The 22054-nt window shown below is 34.2% G+C and overlaps 1 protein-coding gene across 10 annotated transcripts in view; it reads left to right on the forward strand.

Moving 5' to 3' along the window:
- DMD (dystrophin) overlaps positions 1–22054 on the forward strand; it is a 1043904-nt gene that overhangs the window by 350257 nt on the left and 671593 nt on the right. For all 10 annotated transcript variants that reach the window (XM_063182212.1, XM_063182260.1, XM_063182196.1 and 7 more), the window contains 4 exons: positions 1015–1116; positions 1261–1368; positions 6737–6916; positions 12716–12891. In XM_063182212.1, coding sequence (XP_063038282.1) covers positions 1015–1116; positions 1261–1368; positions 6737–6916; positions 12716–12891 — 566 coding nt within the window. The remainder of the gene's footprint in view (positions 1–1014; positions 1117–1260; positions 1369–6736; positions 6917–12715; positions 12892–22054) is intronic.

Genomic DNA, 22054 nt, shown 5'->3' on the forward strand with positions numbered 1-22054 from the left:
ATCAACACTTTTATTGGTGCAGTTATTTGGTCATTTTGCTTACTTTATTAAAATAAAAGATCTTGTCAAATTATTGAGGAAAAAAAAAAGTTGCTGCATTTTTGTTAACAATAAATTATGATCTCTATGAGGAACATGTAAATACAAAATATATAGCATTATATAATATATCAAGTTATTAGGGATCCATAAGAATAATGAAGTAAATAACTGAATATGAAAAAAAGAAAAACTATTATATATTTGTCAGGATATGTTTTTAAGTGGATGAAAAATTAAGAACGCAGTAATATAAAATATCTTTCAGGTGTTTATAAGATTTTTTTTTTTATTTGGGAGAAACTGAATAATATTTGATGTCCAGGGGTAATTAAGTCACTATACATCATTGCAATAGAAGTTTTCTATCATCAACTAAAGTAAAGGAGAAGAGAACAAGATTGTTGGTGTTTTGTTTAATTTAAATACATGCATAGTAGTAAATGGTACAAATACCTGGGAAACCTCAGTGGGATTTGTGCTGATGTGGAAGTTTATAAGCATGGGTTTTTTTAAAATGCAATATTTTAAAAGAGGTAAGAGCTTTGACCAACTGTACTGATGATACAACTTAAAAGCCAATTTTTTGTCTTTGCTTTGGCCACATCTTTGCCCATCATGTTTATGTTTCAAGTACTTCTGTTTTGGGCATCTTAAAGTTTTTAAAGAGACTGAGTTTTTCAGAGTGTAGTACTAGAGACTTGCTAGAAAAATATCTGTAGATTGGTATTAAAATATTCAGTGTTTAGATCTATTGCATTCCCTGTTCTCCTCATTTTTATTTTATTTCAAATGGGCCTAAAGTTCATTTCAGTTTGATATGCAACATATTTTAGGGCAAATGCCTGAGAAAAAAGTGAATAAGGAGAATATTTCCATAAAAATTTTGTAATGCCATAGGGAAAACAGCTTTCCTTGTTAAGGAAAAAAATGTAAATAGATGCTAAACACACTTTTGTGTTTCTTTCTCTCCAGCACTTTGGAAAACGGTGGGCAGCCATCTGCAGATGGACAGAAGAACGATGGGTCCTTCTGCAAGATATTCTTCGTAAATGGCAGCATTTTGCAGAGGAGCAGGTGAATAGCTTTTTTTTTTTTTTAATAAGTTATAGATTGGAATGTTCTTCAACACATTATAGAAAATATAATAATATATTTTATTTTTGTATATATATATAAGAAAGGTCTGACTGAAGCTTTTTCTTTCCAATTTTATTCCAGTGCCTTTTTGATGCATGGCTTACTGAGAAACAGGATGCTGTGAGCAAAATCCAGACAACTGGCTTTGGAGATCAGAATGAAATGCTGACCAATCTAAGCAAATTGGCTGTATGTATTTTTCATTTTTCTGGTTTTATGTTCAGCTTCCTTAATCTGAGTGCATGGACATGGCTTTACCCCACTCAGACCATATGGTTTCATACTTGGGGAGTGGGCTTTGCCTCCTGTGATGGAATAGTTGGTCCATAGCCTTGCTGATAAAGGAACCAATGGATAGAGATGCTTTTTATTGGTTGTATATTTGGTCAAAAGTTCATGAAATAAAATAGCATTTTCTGTCTTAAAAATATGTATAATTTAACAGTGAAGGTTACTTTGTTGATACTGTTGGTGAATATATTGCGTGTGAGACTTTATATACATATGCGCAATGAAATCTGCACATGAATAAGTTATCCTTCAGCAAACCCTGTCATACAGAAGGTTAGGTTAATTTAAAACTTTACAGTTAGGTTACTTTTCAACTCAGCATCAGAAATGGAGTTACATGCACGAAATGTACCCTTTTCATCCTCCACCTCACTCTTCAGCAATTTCTCCACCTTGTGTGGTCTTTATGGAGGGAATGTAGGTCTGGCTGTTTCTGTAGAGGTGAAAAACTTGTGGCAGCCTACACTTACCAATGGCTTTACAGCTGTAGGACTTCGGCAAAGAAAATAATACTCTGTGTGCTATTTAGGACAAAGGAAACACTCATGTCCATGCTTTGGTTAAAATAGGTGAATTATTGCTTTATCGGGAAAAAAAAAAACTGCTGATCTTTTCAGACATGAATATTTCTTTATTATTAATTAGCTATCATTAATTATTAAGTAATAAATATAAAATACCAATTAATTATATATTGTTCATTAAATATTTTTACTGGATATACATAGCTCGGCTTTATTTATCTAAGGCTCAGCCTTAAATTTTTAAAAATTAATTTAGGATTTATTTCCTTCTAATCATTCTGTATTAAAAGTAGAAGCATTCAGACTTTGGGTTGATAAAAATACCATGACGTCTATGAGGTTTGAGTAACTGTGATGCCTCTAAAATTTACTTCATTTTGTCCTCACATAAACAAATGTATAAAGCTTAAAAAAATGAACTCACAGACTAATTGTTTAATTCCATTTTAGCTGGTCCAGAATTACTGGTAGATGTTCCTTTGATTCATAGAATAACTCAGTAGTTAATTTAAGAACCAAAAGATTGATTTTTAGCATAATCTTGAGACACTAATTATTACATTGCTACATATGTTTGGTTTTTTTTTTCCTCTCCCTTCCTTTTCTTTCTACAAAACTTTAGGAGAATAAAAATATCTATTTAGAAGTACAGACTTGGATTTTGATTAAAGATTACTTAGGATTAAGAAAACTTCTTTGTAAAGGAAGGAAAACATGTATTGCCTCAGTTTATATACTTCTTGGATATTCCAGCAATCTTGAAGCTGACTTCAAGCCAGTCTTTTAACACATAATGGACTAAGGAAAACTCAGGATGCTTTGGAGTACCTTCATGAAGAAAAATGTATTACATGAAATTGAAATTTGTTAAAAAAATGTATACTTTTGGATTTCAGAAGGTTGCTAGAGGACATAGGTACAGAGGGCTGAAATATTTGTCACAAATTGTGAAGTAGTAGACTATTAAAGTTTTGCAAGTGTTAAAGATAGGGCAGTTTGAGTACCTTTCAGAGTTGCTTGAAAATATGATGTTAAAAAGGAAACACTTCTGTAATATTTTCTTAAGTTTCGCTAATGAACTTTTATGAAGTTGAAATTATTTTAAAATTATGCTGCCGGTTTAAATGGTTAAGTACTATTGTCATGAAATAATTGTGATCTTTCAGAAGACTGAGTGAACAACAAAAAATAGTAAATAAAATTATTTATCCATAGCCCTTACCCTCAAAAAGAATCATGTCATCCTTAAAAGAACAGGTGGAGATTATTAATTGCACCTTACTCCTTTTTACACGTGAATAACTTTGATCTTTTTAGAAACATGATTCATAATGCAATAGTTTAGGTATTTAAATATTGGTGGTATCCTAGAAGAAAACTGCCTCTTTAGTGATTTGGAGCAGAACAGTAGCTTTTACTTTCGGAATTCCCCTCTGAGGTTTTAGATCTAACAGCAGTTGTTTCCAAATTCCAGTGAATATGTGTTTTTACACTCCAATGCCAAATTGCTAGAAGTTCTGTATTTGACAATTTACTGTTTTAATCTTGTCTGAACTATCAGGAATTTTTATTAGTATGTCAGCCACATGATGGTGCTTTTGAAGGGAATATATTCTCCTCTTGGTCTGCCTTTTAGAAAAAGGGAAAAATGGGGTCATACTCTCCTGACCCTGACACACTGTGCCTGTATTTTGGTGTATTTTATTTTGACATGTGTTTGAATGTAGTAGAGGAGAAGCTGTCACCAAGGATCACTCTTATAATTAGGTCTGAATTGTAAAAGCAAGTCTGTGAGAGAATAAAAATGTAACTTTTCACTTAGAATAAAGACATTTTTATTCTTAACAGGATGATATCTTGATCCCTCAGCTGTCCAGTCATTCCAGCAAAAAATAACAGCATTAGTTGTTCCTTTTAGACCTTAAGAATTTTGGGTTTGATATTGTAATATGGCATAAAGCTTCCAGCCTATGTTTCTGCCTCAGTTATGTGTAGAATTTTGCCAGATTATGGTTGCATTCTCTAGCCAGTCTCTTTAACTGGAAGGAAATTTCCGAAGGTAATTTCTTAAACCATTTAGTATTGTGACTGTTGATTTGAAATTCTACAACCTTCCTACAAGGCCCTAAGCATTCTAAAGGGACTGATATGAAACAGGTCTGTTGAGATACAGTTCACAGTAGGAAAAAAACTTGACTTTTATATCACATTAATGTCCACAGACTGGAGCCTGCCCCAGTGTGGGCTCTCCACAGGGTCACAGTTTCCTTCAGAGCTGTTCTGGTGTGGGATCCTCCACAGACTGCAGTTTATTTCAAAGGATTTATTCAGCATTGTATGTGAAAATTTATCTTTGCCATCACCACTCTTCTGGGATCTTCCAAGTTTAAAGGTCAGAAAAACTGTTGAGCAGGTAGTCGCTCCAGTTCTTAAAATAATTCCTTAAAACAACTGGGATTTTATGTTTTGTTTTGTTTTTAAATTTTCCACCTACCTTTTATTCACTGAGTCTATAATTGACTCTTTAATTCTTACATAAGTTGTAGGGGGAAAGAGAACATGGAATAGCTGGAAGATGTGATGCACTGAGAATGTAGAAATGAGGTGATATTTTGGTGCCATGTATGGCACAGGCTTGATAGATTCTTTTTCATGCCCTAATTTTATCTGTAAAATTGTCTTTATTTTTTTTTTTTTTGCAACAAATACTGAGAGCTCTTGCAAAGATGTGCAAGTATCCAAGATCTACCTCTATATATTTATAGTATATACTCCATTATTATAAATATTTTCTTGCTTCAGCCAACATTTTTGGCTCTTTTTACATATAGAAAATAAGTTAGACATTACACTATTTTAGACTGGAATAAATTTATTTGCAGCTGAAAATTAACTTTACAGTGGGTGTTGCTGGTTAGACTATTACAGTAAGCAAAGTAAGCTTTTTGATCTTTAAGGAAAAGAAAACAATCAAGAAGTAAAAACTTAAACTCCCAAAACCAGAACCACATTACCAAAAATAAGGAAATCACTTTATAACATTCCAATATCAGGGTTTATAGTATGTACTTGGAAGAAGTTATGACTGATATATTTGATAATTAATTTCATAAAGCAAACTACCACGTCTTGTCCTCCAAATTGGAAAATTACATATTTTGCAGTTACTATTATTGTTTTAGATCTATTATTGTACTGGAAAAAAACCCTAGAGCATATTTTTGGTTATTGTCGCACACTAACAGGTTTTTAATGAAGTAATGTGAAAACAGAATCTCCCAGTATAGTTTTCCAGATTGACTGTAGCTGTCACAAAAGCATATTAATTTGCAGTGAGAAATATCTTTAAAAGAAATTTTTAGCATCCTTCTTTTTGTGCTGTTTCACTTCCTGCTTGTGCTCCAGGTGTCTTGGATTGATGCTGAGCTCTGGGTGTGTTATCCAGCTGTTGTGGGCTGGGGTGATTGGAAATCAAACACTGCTCCTCAGAACTAACTAATGTTTCACAGGATATCATTTTTTATTATTCCACTCAGCGTATGGTGGCTTCCACATGATCTTTTTCTGATGCTGTAGGCGTAAAAAAAGGTCAAATATAGCAGTGCTTGAAATTTAACATGCTAAACTGGTTTGCATCTACTTTCCTCCATCTGTTAGGTCTCCTACTACTCTGAAAAGAGATTCTTCAATATGAAGTTAGCTTCTACTTCTCAGGGATGCATCAATTTAAATTTTGATATTAACTGTACCTACCCGTAGTAATTATGATGTTTCAAATCAAATCTGGTTAGAAAGAGTGCTGATTACAAAGACAATGAATCTTTCTTTGGCTGAGTTGCATTTTTAATTACAGTTTTGGATTACATAGCTGTAGGAAAGTATATGTAGACTAAATTTTGTTGTCTAACCACTTGCTTGATTATCCTTTTCATGCCTTGGGGATTAGAATGCAATCCACAACTGCATAGAGAATTCAAAGTTTGGCTATAGTTACAGGATTAGGGTTTAGAGAACAAATGTTTAAGGAATGAAAAGCAGTGGAGTAAACCAGTTAAGGCTTTCAAAAGTAAACCCAGATAAGACCTGGAGCTGTGGATGATCCTTGGATGTGTGAATAGGCTGTTTCATAGGCAGGCTTGCATGTATAGATCTCAGGAGATTCAAGGTCCCTTGGCACAGTGTGTTTTGGTTTTTTGTTTGTTTGGGTTTCTTTGTTTGGGGGGTTGTTTTTATTGCTTTTTATGTTTGTTTGTTTATTTGGTTGGGGGTTTTTTGTTTGCATATTTTAATCCAGGATTGGGATCAAACATTACTTTTTTAGGAAACTCTTCTTTCAATATGCAATATATAAAAAAGTATATTGACACATTTAAGAAAGATTGTCATGTTGATATAGTTGTTAACATGAGTGCAGTTTTAAGGTTATTCCTGTTACACAACTGTTAGCTTTTTGTTTCATGTCATCACCTGAAGCCTGCTGTGAAGTTTGGAGCTGCTCCACCTGCTATGTTATGTTGCTATGTAAGCTCTGCCAGCAGTTTTTATGGAAAAAGCATTATGGAATTATAGGAGCCCTTAACGCATTTTCAGCTCTTTCTGATGTTCTCCTTGTGATTTTTCTTCTAAGTTTGTTGGTTTTCTTTTTTGTGGGTGTTTTGGTTTGGGTTGGTTTTTGTTGGGTTTTTCTTTTTTTTTTTTTTTGTATGAATGCGTGTTCTTCCTTCTGTTACTTTGTTTAACAGATCCTAAAAGGAGATATAGAAATGAAAAGGCAAATGATGAGTAAGCTGAAGCTGCTCAGCCAAGATCTCCTTGTAGCTGTGAAAAATAAAGCAGTGGCTCAAAAGCTGGAAAGTCGTCTTGAAAATTTTGCTCAGCGCTGGGAAAGCCTTGTGCAGAAGGTGGAGAGCAATTCTAAACAGGTTTGTAAAAACAGTTTTATCAGTTTATGACAATCAGATTCTTTTGACAGTCAAATGCTTGAAGCAGTTTTGGTGCTGTTTGTCATCTTGTTTTAATTATTTCCCCTGCATGATTGCTTAAGACATATTTTATTTTTAGGACAGCATAATGCAGCAATAATATACTTTTCTAAAATTTTATTCATCTCTTTAGTTTTTAATCTCTAGTTATAGTGTTGATTACTTTCTTTGGTCGTTAACTATGTTTTCAGGGCTGATATAAACCATAATGAAAATACCTTTCCAGTTAATTTATTTTTAACATATAATAACACACTTTTTTATAGCTGTCTCTTTGAAATAGCACGTAGTCCACGTAGTCTGAAATCAGTGCAAGAGCTGTCTGCTAGTTTAAGTGATTTTTTTTTTCAACATGAAAAATTACTAATTGACTGCTATTATACTTCTGTATATGATATGCTGATTTACAGATTAAAAAGACAGGCTACAAGAAAGAGAAACTTATTGGAAAAATAAAGAAATCAATCTATACCTGTAACAAAAGTGCCAATGAAAAAATGTAACCTGCTACTATTTTGACCACTTTGCTAACTGCAATATATTAAAAAAAATTGACATTTTTAAACCAGGTAATAAAATTCAGCACTCAGGTGTAGTAGCCAAACCCATATCCAGTTATTATTCCTAGATATCTTGATAACATCTCTTTCTTACTGAATTTAAACCCATACCAGCTCCCTTTTTTCCATTCCATTATCTCACTATTATAGGGTTATTTTTGAGCTGTCACTGTGTGAATGGTAAAATGGAAATGGATATTAAGGCTTTTTAATTAAATAGCACAGAGCAGAATGTTACAGCAGATACCTGTGTCCTGTCCATGTAGATCTCTCACAGTTCTGGTCAGTTTGATTCAATTCCCTTGAGCATGCTGCCCTTTTTTTTCATCTCTACTAGTACTTCTACCAAATTATGTTTGGATAATTAAAGAAAAGGAGCTATAGGTCATGTAGTGATCTGAATCCCTCTTAGTGGCCTTGCTTTCAACTCATACCTTAATATTTTAGCTTGCTCTGTGATAGTTAGAAAAAGGAGCTGAAGTTGAGAAATCAGTTTGGGAGAATGTATGGGAAGAAAATGGTGGAAGGGCACAAATTTAGTTAGAAAGTAACACATATTGTGTACACAGCATTTAGGAGTTGAAAATAAGATTTAATTGCAGTATATTTGCTGTAGAAAACGTCCTGTTTCAAAGCAGAGGAAAATTCCAGAGATTCAGTTTTAAATTTGGTATGGCTAGGGTCACACAATTTCAGGAAGTTATTCAAAAGTCACTCCAAATTGTTCAAGTCCTGTTCAGATTGGTGATGGCTCCTAAATACAATTACTAGGTTTGAAAATGAAACTTAGATTACAGAAAATAAAGTGATCAGTCCTGAGGCTGTAAACATAGATCAGCACAGCTGGGAGATGCTTTGGATTCCCAAAACAGTGTAGCTGTCCTATCACAGCAGAATGTTTCAGTGGATAAGCTCTTCCTCCCAGGAGAAGCTGCTCTGCTTGGGATAGAAGTGATGTGCTGCCATGGGAATGCTGCTTCCCCTTCTGGAAACGTTGCATGGTTAGACCTGGCTGAAGGACCTGTTCCTAAGGCACTGGCACACTGTTCAGAGATATTTTCTGTGAAATCCTGATGGTATACTTGTCAACATGGGTTTCTGTCTGGGCAAGTGAGGATTTTTTACATGTATTCATTACAGAACTCATTTATGTGTTTACACTGTGAGAAAAAATGCATGATCTCATTATGTTCTCTAGTCATGAACTGAGGAGGAGGAGACTTTGAAGAGGGTGAAAATAGAATATTTTCCACTAAAAACCATCAGAAAATGTATGTTTTATTCATCAAGCTTAGACATTGCCTTCAAAATTAACTTTACATGGTTAAGTGGTGGACTTGGCAGAGCTAGGTCAATAGTTAAACTCAATGATCTTAAATGTCTTTTCCAACCTACAGGATTCTATGATTAATAATTTTCATAGGGTGCTCATAATTGCATTTTTGTCCTTAGTTATTTCCCCTCTTAATAAAGTGTCATGAAATGATTAACTTGTTAACAAAATAAGAAATTAAATGGAAGAGACAACCTCAGGCTCAGTTCAAGGATGATTCTCCAACTGGACATATAAAGTAGCTATAAATCCCAAAGGAAAAGTGCAGAAAGTGGAATGTGAGCTCTCCCACATTTGGCTGAATTAATTGCTCTTGAATTCAAGCATCTAATCAGAACACATGGCTGAAGCTCCTGCTGCAAATGACTGGATGGCAGGGGTGTGTGTGAGAGAGAAATCTAAAAAGCAGTTTGTCCTCATCGTGAAAATGTCAGCTTTCCTTCACTGACCACACAGTGGAATCAAGGACAAGGACGGCTTGTTTAGGCTAGATGTGGAGCTTCCAGAAGCTCTAAACCCAGCTTTGCTGAGCTCATTATGCTCCACTAAATTGTACTGAAAATCTTTCCAAACTAAAGAAAACGCCATTCCTCATCCGAACTTCCCCACTCACAGAGATAAATTTCATCAAAGAATAGATGACAGCTCCAAAAGTGAGTGTAAAGGAAAATTATGAGTTTATCAGGACAGAGGGCACTTCCAAAGACAGTAATAAATGTTGGCATTAAAGGAAGGCTGCTGTATAAATGAGAAATAAAATGCCATAAAACTACTGAAGTGCTATACACACATTGTACATATGTTTGCCTATAGATGATGAAAAAGATTTGAATTTGTCTGCTAGGAAAAGAGATGGATTTTAACATGTTTCAAAGATGAGCTTGATGTGAAACTGCTGGCAAACATTGTGCTTTGAAAGTTTTTAATGTGCACCCTCGTGAGTCACCTTAGCCCATTCTGTATGATTTTCTAGTGGGTTAAAACCCTGGTGTATGTTACCCCTTCTCAGAATCACATTTGCTATTCAGGTACTGAGAGGGATGAAGAAAATATAGAGTTATTATTTGCACTGTCTTTGAATAATACATGAAACACACCACTTTGGTGATTAAAAGGTGCTTGAATATTTTTTTTTCTATTTTTGTTTGTTATTTTTTTTTGGGGGGGGTTGGTCTTTGGGTTTTTTGTTTGTTTTTGTTTGTTTTTTTCTTTTTTCTTCTTTTTTTCACCAGGTAAGCTAATAAAAAATACTTATTATTTTTGTTATTCCTAATATTGTTAATGATTGTCCTTTTCCTATTAAAGCGTATGCAGTTTAAATGTGAACCAGCTTCATCTTGCATGGAAGGTTGCAATCTACCTTTTAGTCTTACCCTGTCTTTAATTAGAATTGCTATGAACTTCAAGTTCACATCTCCATTCTCCTTTTGAAGCACATTTTAGCCTCCACTCCTGTTGATTAAGCATGAAAAATACTTTTTTATTGTTTTCACATCCCAAATCATTACGGCCTCAGCATTATGCCTTGACTGCTCTGAGCAGTGATTGCACTGCCAGTTCTGGAAGGGCAGTTCCCCATCTCCAGCTCCAGCTGCTACTCCTGTAATTGGAATTATGCTGCAGATGATTCCTACAGTGCCCTAGCTGTGGTTTATTCTGTGTTACACCTTCTTCACTGGAAACTCTGCCCTGGTATTGATTAGCAAATGAAAACATGGCAGGATATGACCCTGGGTGTCTGAAACATCATCCTATCATTGATTTTTGGATAAAACGGAGTGTAATATGAGTTTTATGAGAAGAGGAAAGAGAGACAGAGAAACTGTACTGAAAATTATATAATAGGCAAGAAACACTTTCTGTTCTAATGTACAGTGAGCTCAGGGAGAGATGACATCAAGGTTCTATCTTCAAATGTCATGGAACCCTAGACATCAGAAACTTTAACTTTCTTTTCCTTCTGCCCTCTAATTAATTAAAATAAAATGGAAAAGAAGGCTGTAGAGAGTTTCAATAAAAAACGTACATAAATGCTGACTTAATATTGTCATGATTTCTGTAGGAAAAAAAGTATCAAAATCAATAAATCTTGTTGAGAGAACTAAAACTAAAATGTTACTACATAGAATTTTAGTGGTTAAAAACTCAACTAGGTGTTTTTCTCTTCCAATGAATTTTGTAGTTTGTATGTTGCCTAAATCTCTGTAGGTCACAAGTAGTTTAATCAATTGTCATAATTAATCTATATATATATATTTTTTAATCTGCTCTAAATCTAAATTTTTTAGTCTTAGTAGTCCAGAGTCTGCTCTAAAACCTAGAGCTGCCTGTTTCTAGATGTGGAAGCACAGCATTGGGTTAACTGCTCTGTGCTAGAAATACTGCCAGTTTACAGTGGTAAGGCCCTTCCCTACTCATCACTTCCAGTGTTAGCCTGAACAAAGATCAGGAAGACTTGCATGGAAGGCAATGGGAAGAATTCAGCAGAGCTGGCAAGAATTTGTTGGGGTTTTTTTCAGGTTTCTTGGCTTTACTGTTATTGCCTGCTGGGAAGAGGCTGCCTGCTAACAGTGTTTCCCTTTCCTTGTCATTCTATTTTACTTTTTCAATGCAGGGAAGCATTGTGGAGAAGGTGTTAGACCTGGTTGCCGCTTCATTGTTTATAGAATCACTTATGTCTCAAAAACTAACCTGACTCAATTCTCTTACTGGAGTTTCTGATGCAAGAAGTAATAGATAATTTATGCATGGGTTTATAGTTTCATGAACTTTCAGATACTGGCATGTCTATTGTTGAATTGGACACTCTTATTATTGCATATTAGTAAAAGCAAAGAAGCAGGGCTTTTCAGGTGCACAACTTTTTCTTGTCCTGATATAATTTTTTTCTTTTATTTTCCATTTCACTGCCCTTAAACTGCAAAGTGGTCATTGGAGCTGTAACTAGAGCGTTTTGACAAATGAGCCATCATCTGACAGAATCAAAAAAAGACTTGGCCTATTTCTCATGAGTTATGGGATTTAAGAGCAGCTGCCCACATTTGAGTTGGAAAATTTTATATGGAAAAAAGTACAAATGGGCAGTACATGCATAAGCAGTGTACAAACAACTATTAGCAAAAAAATTTCTGAACATTCTTTTGTTAATGCAGCTGAGCTATATTAAGGGGTTTCTTTTCATATTACCAGAGGAAAGCAAAGTGCATTAGATAGAAAGTGTTTACAGTGTTACATACCATGAGTATTAGTATCTGGTGTGACCCCCTAAATATTGGTTTTTAATTATGGAATAAAACTGATGCAAATTAATTTGCCTTCTAATGTATGTGTTCTAATTTAAGATTTCCAGCCAGAAAGTTAACTGCCTTTTCATGCAAGTATGTTGTGGTGAATTACATTCTATTTGAAAGTTTTTTTGAATGGTAAGACTAATAACTGGTAGTTTAGTGCCATTTTAATGCCTTTATCACCTCTCAAGGAGGAAGTTTTAAGATGGGGGGTGGTCTCAAGTTGATATTTAGTGATAGTAGCATATTATTTATTTGCTATCATTCAATTCCTTTGTAGAATTCCATTCATCTCTTTTCTTCATTCAGCAGGCATTACAGGGAGCTATAAGTTCATTAGAATCCTTTCTGATTTTGATATTGGCTTTTGCAGATAACTTATTCACACAGCGTGAGTCAGATAAAACAATCTAGCTTGAGTTGCGTATAATGTTTCTTCCTGAAGGTCAGCCTATGACCAGATGAAAGCAGTTTCTCATTATTTTCTATTGCTCCTCCAAACAATCTTTACTGAAGGCTTTCAAATAAAGTATGACCTCTGTTTTTGTACTTCTCACAGATTTCGCAGGCTGTCACTACCACTCAGACATCACTAACACAGACAACTGTAATGGAAACTGTAACTATGGTGACCACAAGAGAGCAAATCCTGGTTAAGCATGCTAAAGAGGAACTCCCACCACCTCCACCCCACAAAAAAAGGCAACTCCTTGTGGATTCAGAAATTAGGAAGAGGTGAGAATCATCATGAGACAGAGAGAGAATACTGATAGAGTCTGGACAAAAATGCAAAAATTGTCATTTGACTGCAGTGTTTTTCTGTATGCTATTTTGAGCTTAAAATTGTCTTTCTATTCTCTACTAGGGTGCCAGCTGATTATTATCTTTCTTTACTCAGCATGAGTTATGGATTATGTTTTGCTTCTATTACACCTATTTAGCAGTGTAGAATATTAATGGTTACATCAGTACAATTGCATATTAATTATAGTCAGTTAAAGTCCTTATGTATGGCATTGTGGGCATCCCATTTGGCTAGGGTCTTGAAATGTGATGGACAAGGAGCATTCCAAATTAATTCTAAACTTTTGTATTCTTAAAGAAGAATTTTATTATAGTTTAAATACTAGTAATGGAGATACTGGTTTTCCTAAAGTTCATTGTGTTCTTCTGGGCTCATGGGTCAGGAGTAAAAATAGCAGTTCTCCAGAGGCACTTTATTTTGTGAAACATGCATTATTATTACTTTCAGATTTTTTTCATGTGTAACTCAAGTACAAGTGACAAGGGATTTTATACTGATGCTGAACACTAGTTAAAGTCAGGAGAAAAAATTCTGCTGTGTTTAAGCAGAATTGGCTCAAGCACTAACATTCTAAATGAGATGCTAAGAAGGTAGATTTCAAACATTCATTTTAATGCTTGTTTTGGAAATGGTTTTTGATATTCTGATAAACATTAATTCCACGGTAATAGATTCGAAGACTGAAAAGGATGTGAAACTGCATTCAGTTTCATTTTCATTTCTATATACAATATCTTTGTTTAGTTCGATGTGTTTATCAGGACAACTTTTCTATTTTGTAGAATAGTGTTTCACTTATTAAGAAGAATGAAATATAGAAACAATAGGAGAAATTTGACTTCTTTTAAATTGAAGTTTTATGTTATTGGAAAAATAGGTGCTTTTTTATATGTAGGCATTGTACCTGTGTTTAACCATTCTAAAAGTAAGTTTCTAGCTCAGCATTGTTATTTAGGAATGCTGTATATGTGATGTAAGAAGAATGAGTCTCCCCTTTTTGTCAAATTGGATAACTATTTCTATGGAAAGAGCTTGGTCTAAATCAGTTTGTGAGCTAAGTTTCAGAAAATGCTTGGTCTAAATCAGTTTGTGAGCTAAATTTCAATGAATTGATTCTATCTCTAAAGTCCTCATTTGAAACTGTTTTCTCCCTTATCCTAGGTTACTATTAGATTGTAAGTGAGAATTGTATTTTGCTAATATATTCCCAAGCACTCAAAATGATGCAGTGCAATGACTGTCAGCAGACTTGTAATTCCTGAATTTGAGAAAGGAATTTTTACATGGCAATGCTGTTGCTTATCAGAAATTATAAGCCTTAACACCCCTGTTAATGTTTGAGTAGTAATGTGCAAAGATGTGAAACAGGATTGAGGCCCTGTGGGTTCATATATGACAGTAAACATTTAGTGTAAAATGGTGAAAGGAAAATAATGATCTGCTTTATTTTTAAATTGAAAAATTAAGAATGAAATTTTCCCTGCAGTTTCAAAATATTTAAATAATTGGTATTTTAAAACTTTTTACCTTTCTTTTCCTGAACTGAAGGTTTTAGGAATGATTTTACTTCATAAGGAAGCAAACAGGACAACTGTTATAAAAGAAAGCATTATCTTAGTTGAAACTAAAAGAAGTAGGATGACTTTTTAAAAACCTATTTTTTAAATTCTTCAAGAAAATTGTTGCTATATGCACTGTTATCAAACTGGAGACCAATTGGCATAGAAGTTCCTTTTTCAACCGCTTTGTATTTACTATTAGCATATATTTTCCTTCTTGCTCATATTCTTTTAATTTGATTTAATGCTGAAAGTAAACTTGGCAGGGTACAGCAGAATACAGACTTGATACTCATCGTGCAAGGAGACTGCCTGAGGGCAGGAATTAGTTGGATTATGGGAATTGTTTTTGTTCCAAACTACTTTGGTTTATAGAAACTGATAATTATGTGTTAATACAGTGCTTTAGCTGATGTCTGTCTAAAGAACTCCAACTAACAAGTCTGTATAGAAACCTGATTGATCCTTCTACAGAAAATAGGATGTATTATCAATTTTGATACTAGGATTGCTTTAAGATATGTTACTGGTAGATCTGCTACCAAAATTACAGAATGTTTATAATTTTTTACCATACATACCAGGTTTTAAGAGTTTTCGATGTGTTTTAATACCATCTAAAATATGTGCATTCACCATAATTTTTGTTTAACTTTTGGATAAGAGTCAAGATGGAACAATCTGTAGTTCTCAGTCTTGGCCTGGTATGACTTTAGGTATTTGAATAAGTAGTGGTTTCTTTTAGATATTTAAAATCAGAATCCTTTTCATTTCTGAACAGGTAAGACTTTTATTTTCTCTCTCTGCTAGGAGAGAAGTCTGACTTTCACAAGGAAAAATGGAGTTATTTTTTAATACACATATATTTTTAAATATGCTCTAACTATTGTTTTGTGTGCCAAAATTACTAGCTTTGTTTTAACTGGAATTGCACCAGCACATGAGAACTAGTCCAGTGTGATTATATCTGTGAGTGGAGCTACATTTTGGAAATGTGCTAAGTAGATGTTGGAACTGTCCACAGCTGTGCAGCAGGATGAATGATGGTTAGATTATCTGAAGGCAGTGTTTTTCCATTCAGATAATCTTTTTTGTATTTCTAACTGAACAGAGAAAACACAAAACCCCACAATTTATGTACCTTTAGTCTCTAGAAAGTCCAAGCAGGTGATCTACAGTGGGAGGAGCAGTCAGTATTTAGCTTTGGAAAAACACTTTGAGAGTTAACTCTGGGGAAGAATTTTCAGCTTAGAATAACAGGTTTTGTGACGTCTCTTAATGAATATGTAAAAATGCAGCCTTGTAAATGAAAATATTTTATAGAATGCTGCTGTTTCTCTCAAAGACAATAAAATATAAATTTATACTAGATATTAGCATAATAATGGAAGAAGAAAGCTCCTCTAAAAATTTGGGTGCTTAGTAAAAATATCTTTGTTCACTGGTGACTAGACGCCTTTTGGATCAATGTTTTGGTTTGAAAAGAGAGAAAGTATTGTGTTCCTATACATCCAGTCATTTATTTTCTGGGTGCATTTTTGGCCACAAAATCTCTCAGGGTTATTTTGTTTGTACTCAACTGTAGCTGCACCCAAAGATAAACAAAGCCCATAGTGCTGAATGCCTTTTGATTTTTTTAAAATAAATTAAAAGAATGGGGCTTCTCAACCTACCTCTCCTATATCATTCTATATTGTGTGTGTTTACAACCAAGATTTTCCCTGAGCACTTAATGACTAAAACTTGATGGTGTGTACTCCTTAGTTTTGGTTTGATAAAAAAGCCCTTGCAATTACTGAAGGCTTGTGAGAGCCTTCCAAAGGTGAATAACCAGATTGTGTTGGCTGCTTTCTGCAGTCACAATACAACACACTGCATGCTTTTGCTTGATATTTTTAGGCCTGGAAGGGAAAGCCACATTGGGGGTTGAGGCTTTTTTGAGGTGGTGAATAATGGTGCCAGGTTTTGCCAGCCTCTTTCCTCTGTTCTCAGACTTCAGTTGGTGTTGTTTCTGTAAAAGGACTACGCCTGAAATAAATTCACCAGGCCCCATTGCCAGAGGTTTGGAAATATTTCTGCTTCAGATTAGCTTCTCTGTGAATTATATATTTAGAAATACTGGATACTATAGGAAGGAAGGAAGAATAGTTTGGCTACTCAGTGAATATTGTATTAGTGTACTGTGTAAGAGTACAGCCTCCAGTTACTAAGCCAAGGAGGCAAAAAATGGATGGCTAAGATTGAAGCATCAAACTTTCTAGTTTGATACCAAGTATTTTATCGGCGTTGGAAGTATAAAAATCTCCATTTAAACTGAAAAAATTAAGAAGCAGCAATTTGACTTGCAGACCAATAACATCCACAAGACTGAATATCACCTTTCCATTGTTCTCATTTCATGTGGCACAAATCCATGGGAAGAAAGCTGTTGATTTTTTCTTGCCTCTTTAAGCAAGTTTTGCCATAAGAGGAGGAAAGCATTGATAAGAACCAGATTACTTTTTTTCTTATTTCTCCCCCCTCCATTCTTCCTCCCAAAATCTAAAACTGCTTCAGGACTAATGCTTCAAAATGCCAGAATAACTTAGGTGAGTTAAATTCTGTTACTAGTCAAAGAAAAGCTCCTTTTCCCACAGGAATCAATTTGAAACTGAGAAAAATAAAATACTTGGAGTTGTATAGTAAGATCTTGAAAAGAATGTATTAGGCATTAGGGCTAGAGATAAATGTAACTCAGCTGATGTTATAGTATTTAAAAAAAATGTAAATAGGAGAAAGGGATGCAAGATAACATATTTATTTTCATGGTATTTGCATAATCTGGGAAAAACAGGTCAGTTGCATATCACAAAAAGTTCTGAGAACTACTCTGTTCATGCTAAGGTTATAATAGCAGACAAGTAAGAACTGGTTAATATTTAATTTAAACATATTTGTAATATTAATATGCTTCAATAACAAGCAAAGATACCGTTCTTTGCAATTTGGTAAATATCTTTTTACATGCTCCCTAAGGTTTCCAAGGAAAGTCTACTTGTCATAATGTTATTATTAGTATAATGTTAATCTTAGGATTTGAAAGAGACTCGATGCCCTTTGAAGAGCAAGGTGTGTTAAAACAGGATAGTTGCTCCATCTAGTGTTTTTATCATTTAACAGCTGTTAAATGAACTTTTTGAAAAAAGGGAAGTCCTCACTCTTTTGAAAATTATAATATTTTGGATTTCAATCCTTCATTATTTGCAAAAGTTTGGATTCTTAAAGAAAAAAATTATCAATGGAAAATATATAGGGACTTTATAATGGTATTTTTGATAGGTATTGTTTCATGGATCCTATTTCTGTGCAATTAATTTTGTTGGGACTAAATGATGATTGTTTAGCACTTTTACAGCCCCTCCATTGGGTTGTTTGACCCTTAATCTCTTACAGAAATTCAGCTTGTGCTCTGATTTTGTTATCTCATGATAGGTAACACATTCAAGAAGAAGAAAGTCATGTCCCTAATTTTCCTGGTGGTTTTTGATTTCAGTAAGTCTGTAGCAAATTCCAGAGGAAAGGAGTAGGTGACTAAGACACAACAGAATAGTTTTGTGTTGCTTAAAGGTGAAATAATTAATAAACATTTTCATTTGGAGGATAAGAAGTGTATGTTGAGGTTTGTGTACATGGGCACTTCCTAATGCTTAGTAAGCATTTATCCTTTATAGTTTTGTGAGGTAAGAAATGGATTAATGACAAATAAACAGAATTTATATTCTTTACATTTAGTACCTGAAATTACCTGCAGTATTAACAGAGTATTGATTGGGTTTAAAAGTACTCTGTACCTGATGGTTCTAGTTGAGTTTCTGTTGGAGATACACACTTGGGATTGATTTGGTATTTGTTTTCATGCCTTGGTATGCATTACAGAAGTGCACTGGTCATAATGTTGATGAGGCTAAACTTAATAGTATCACTAATGTAGAGGGAGGGTCAAAATGTCATTCCAAAAGGAAATTAAATTGACACCTAAAATTGAAACCTAAAAAATAAGAAGGTAAAAACAATGTTTGGATAAATTGGCAGTTGAATTAGAAGATAAGAACGACTCTATTTATCAACTAATGACTCATCAACTACAAATACAGAGGAGGAAGGAGGACAGCAGGGAATTAGATCAGAATAATTCTTCCAATGGGCACCATGTGCTGTAAAGTTGCTCTTTGATATGTTCTAGGCAGTGAAGAGCTACAAGCTGAGAAAGACTCTGGTGAGCTGGGGATTTAAGCCCAGACATGGAAATGAAATAATTCAGTGAAGTGATGCTTGGATCAAAGTTGCCTCATTCCCTGCCAACTCAATATGTAGGCAAATGGTTTCATGTCTGCCCAAGATTCACAGTGGTGACAGGCCCGGTGTGATTTTTGTTTGGGGAGGGAAGGAAACAAATGAACAAAGGAAATTGTCAGGCAATTTCTGTCTGTTAAAAGAATAAAGTACTGAAACCAGTGTCTGTCCATGATAGCAGAAGCAATGTAATGTAGTTTAAAGATGAAAATCCTTCAGTTTAGAGATAGGATTATGTACCATGATGGCCACCTGACAGGAAGATGCTTCACGCCTCGTGTTCCTATGTGAATTTTTTTAAGATTGAATTTGCTTGTATATCTATTTACTCAAAGCATATTTTAAAAAAGCATATTTTTAATCTATACCAGTAATATTTTCATGGAAAATTCTCTACAAATTGATTTTTTTGATCATCCCAAGCCATATGCTCACTTCATATTCCCATTCCAAACTTTCTTACTAGATCACCATGTATTTGTTCAAAATTGGCTCTTTGTTCTCGCTTTCCTTTTCTCTATTAAATACATGGTAAACCTCAACTTTGGGACATTTCACAACTGAATTGCATCAAGTTTTTCTCTTAATGGAATTTCCAACCCAAATACTTACCACAGTAGGATTCTCTTGTCATACTAGAAGTCCCCTATCTAATAGGAAAAAACTTATGGAAATCGCTAAGTAATAAGAGTTACTTTGTTTATAGTTACAATAAAAACAAATCTCCATTTGAACTCTGCTGACATATGTAAAGAGAGGGCTGTGGGACCAGTAAAAATAGTATTTCTCTTATGGATCAGCAGAAGAAAAGACTAAGTGGAAAACAAAAGCATGACAGCTGCAGGAAGAATAAATATTCTGCCTCAAATGGAATTTTTAGATGGGGAGCATGACAATGTGCATGTAAATTAAATTAGTTAATATTAATTTCTCAGGTGATTTTTGGTTTAGGATCTTCCATTGATCTATTTTTACAAATTCTACCTGAACTGAAGTTTGTTGGGACAGAAAGGCAGTCTTGCACTATTTTATGTCTAAATTATTCTTGTCCCTAGGAGATTTAAAGACTCTATTTATACTGTGATATCAATCTAGAGCTAATATAATTTCTGACTGCAGCTGTGCTCAGAAAGGAAGTATCCAATCACTAAAGCAGAATGATTAAATACCATTTCTACCAGTGTTTCCTCCTTTTGCACAAGGTGAATATGACAGAATGATTTTTTTTTTTTTAGTCTCACTATGTAAGATGTCTTTATCTTAACGATATTTATGTAAAACAAAAAGCTACTTGGATTTAGCTTTTATGTATTTTTAATTCTTGTCTGCCCCTCACCCTATTGCTCTTTTTTGAGCAGGAGGCTTTGCTTCTGAAATTATATTTATCTCCAGAAGAAACTGCAAGTGGCAGAGCAATCTGTTATGTGAGATCAGCTTGGTCATATCAGAGAATCATATCATATTATAGAATGCTTTCAGTTGGAATGGACCTTAAAGATCTATGTCTAACGTTTGCCACCATCTGATGGCTCTCTGGGCCATAAGATATGTTCCTAATTATTTTGTTCTACTGTCAAAACTATCCCAAATGCTCCCATTCCTCTTCCAGGTGTTGCAAAGGCAAGGGCTTAATCCTTTTTCTTGAAGAATTGATCACTGATAAACATTTTTCTGTCAATTTCCTTCCTGTACCAGGGTAAGACCAGGCTATTTTTCAGAGTTTACAGGATTTACTGATTCTACTTGTCTGCAGCTTCAGAATGGAACAAATTCCAGAGCTCATACAATTTTACCTGCAGCCAAGGAACTTTAGTACTCAGGGACTGGTAAACTCCATTGCTATCAGATGTCTGGTGTTTTGTAATCATCAAATATGCAGTTATTATTTGTAGAACAAAGGATAGCATTTTATTTCAAGAATTGCAGTTGATTTAATGATCAGAAATAAAGCTGAAATAGGAAGATCTCAACTGGCTATGGAGTTCATGTTCAGGGATTAGAACAGCACCGACATTCCTTGAACAATCTGGGAATTTTATTTTGTCTTTTGCCTTAGAATTTGTAGTTTATTTTAAAACTGAAGATTTCTTCACCTTCCATTACTTCAAAGTCACAATTTTTTCTCCTTGAATGAGTATTCAGTTAGTAAGCTCAGGAATTTTTTTTAATCAAAATTATTCCTAAGAGTTTTAAAATTGAATGTAGAATATTGGACTAAGGCAGTTTGTCATTCTTTTTCTTTTGCTTTCATTATTTATTAATACAAAAAATCACAGTGGAAAAGGGAAAAAAGGAAGCATAAATATTAACTCAAGTATGGAATACTTTCTTGTATTCATTTTTCAATTCTGTATATGTAGATTTATGTAGCACCTGGTTTTGCCTTACATCCTTGTATTTTAGTAGTCTAAATCCTTGTATAAATGAAGTGTATTTTTATAAAATAATTAATTCCTCCGGGGGCATAATTGTTGTTCAAGTTACTGTTTTTAGTAGATTTCCAGTTGTATGCAAATGATACAACCTATAGTCATAAAGCAAACTGAAAGATACAGCTTGTTATTTTTTCCCCTAGGTCTTTCTGCTCTGTTGTGTTCAGCATATTGCTGCAGAAGGCAAGTCAGCTGCAAAAGGGATTTAATATTAGAAAATACAGTGCAATAAAGAAATGCAATCAAGCAGAAAGTGTGGCATAACTGACAACAAATATTGTCTGAAGCTTCTTGTTTTAAAACTGCAGTAGATGCTGAATCACAATTTGAAATTTCTAGACATTAGTAATTTGAATATCTGCATTTTGAGACATTACTTGAATAGTGGTAACCACAAGTTAAGATCAGTTTTAAAGAAGTTGATGAAAGAATCCAGAATGTAGTAAAGAGGGCTATGGAGTAAAAACTAGTTATAAATTAAGTGCAGAGAGTTGGGGAGCTTAATTTTGGTTTTAAAGCTTTAACTGTGGAAAATTATACTTGTTGATTAGTTGGTTACATTGTAGAACAAATTTGAGTTAATCAGAAAAATCTTCTTTGATCAAATTTTCTTCTTGAATTTTCTTCATAATTTCACAATCACAAGCTGGGACAGTGATCTCACAGGTTTGAAGGCTGCATTTGGTCAGACTGATAGGTCTTGAATCCTCACCTCAGCAAACAGGACGTGATACTCTTTCTTCACTGACAGACATTTGTTTCATATCTTC

This window comes from Melospiza melodia, chromosome 2 (genome assembly GCF_035770615.1).
Source record: "Melospiza melodia melodia isolate bMelMel2 chromosome 2, bMelMel2.pri, whole genome shotgun sequence".
Lineage (NCBI taxonomy): Eukaryota > Metazoa > Chordata > Aves > Passeriformes > Passerellidae > Melospiza > Melospiza melodia.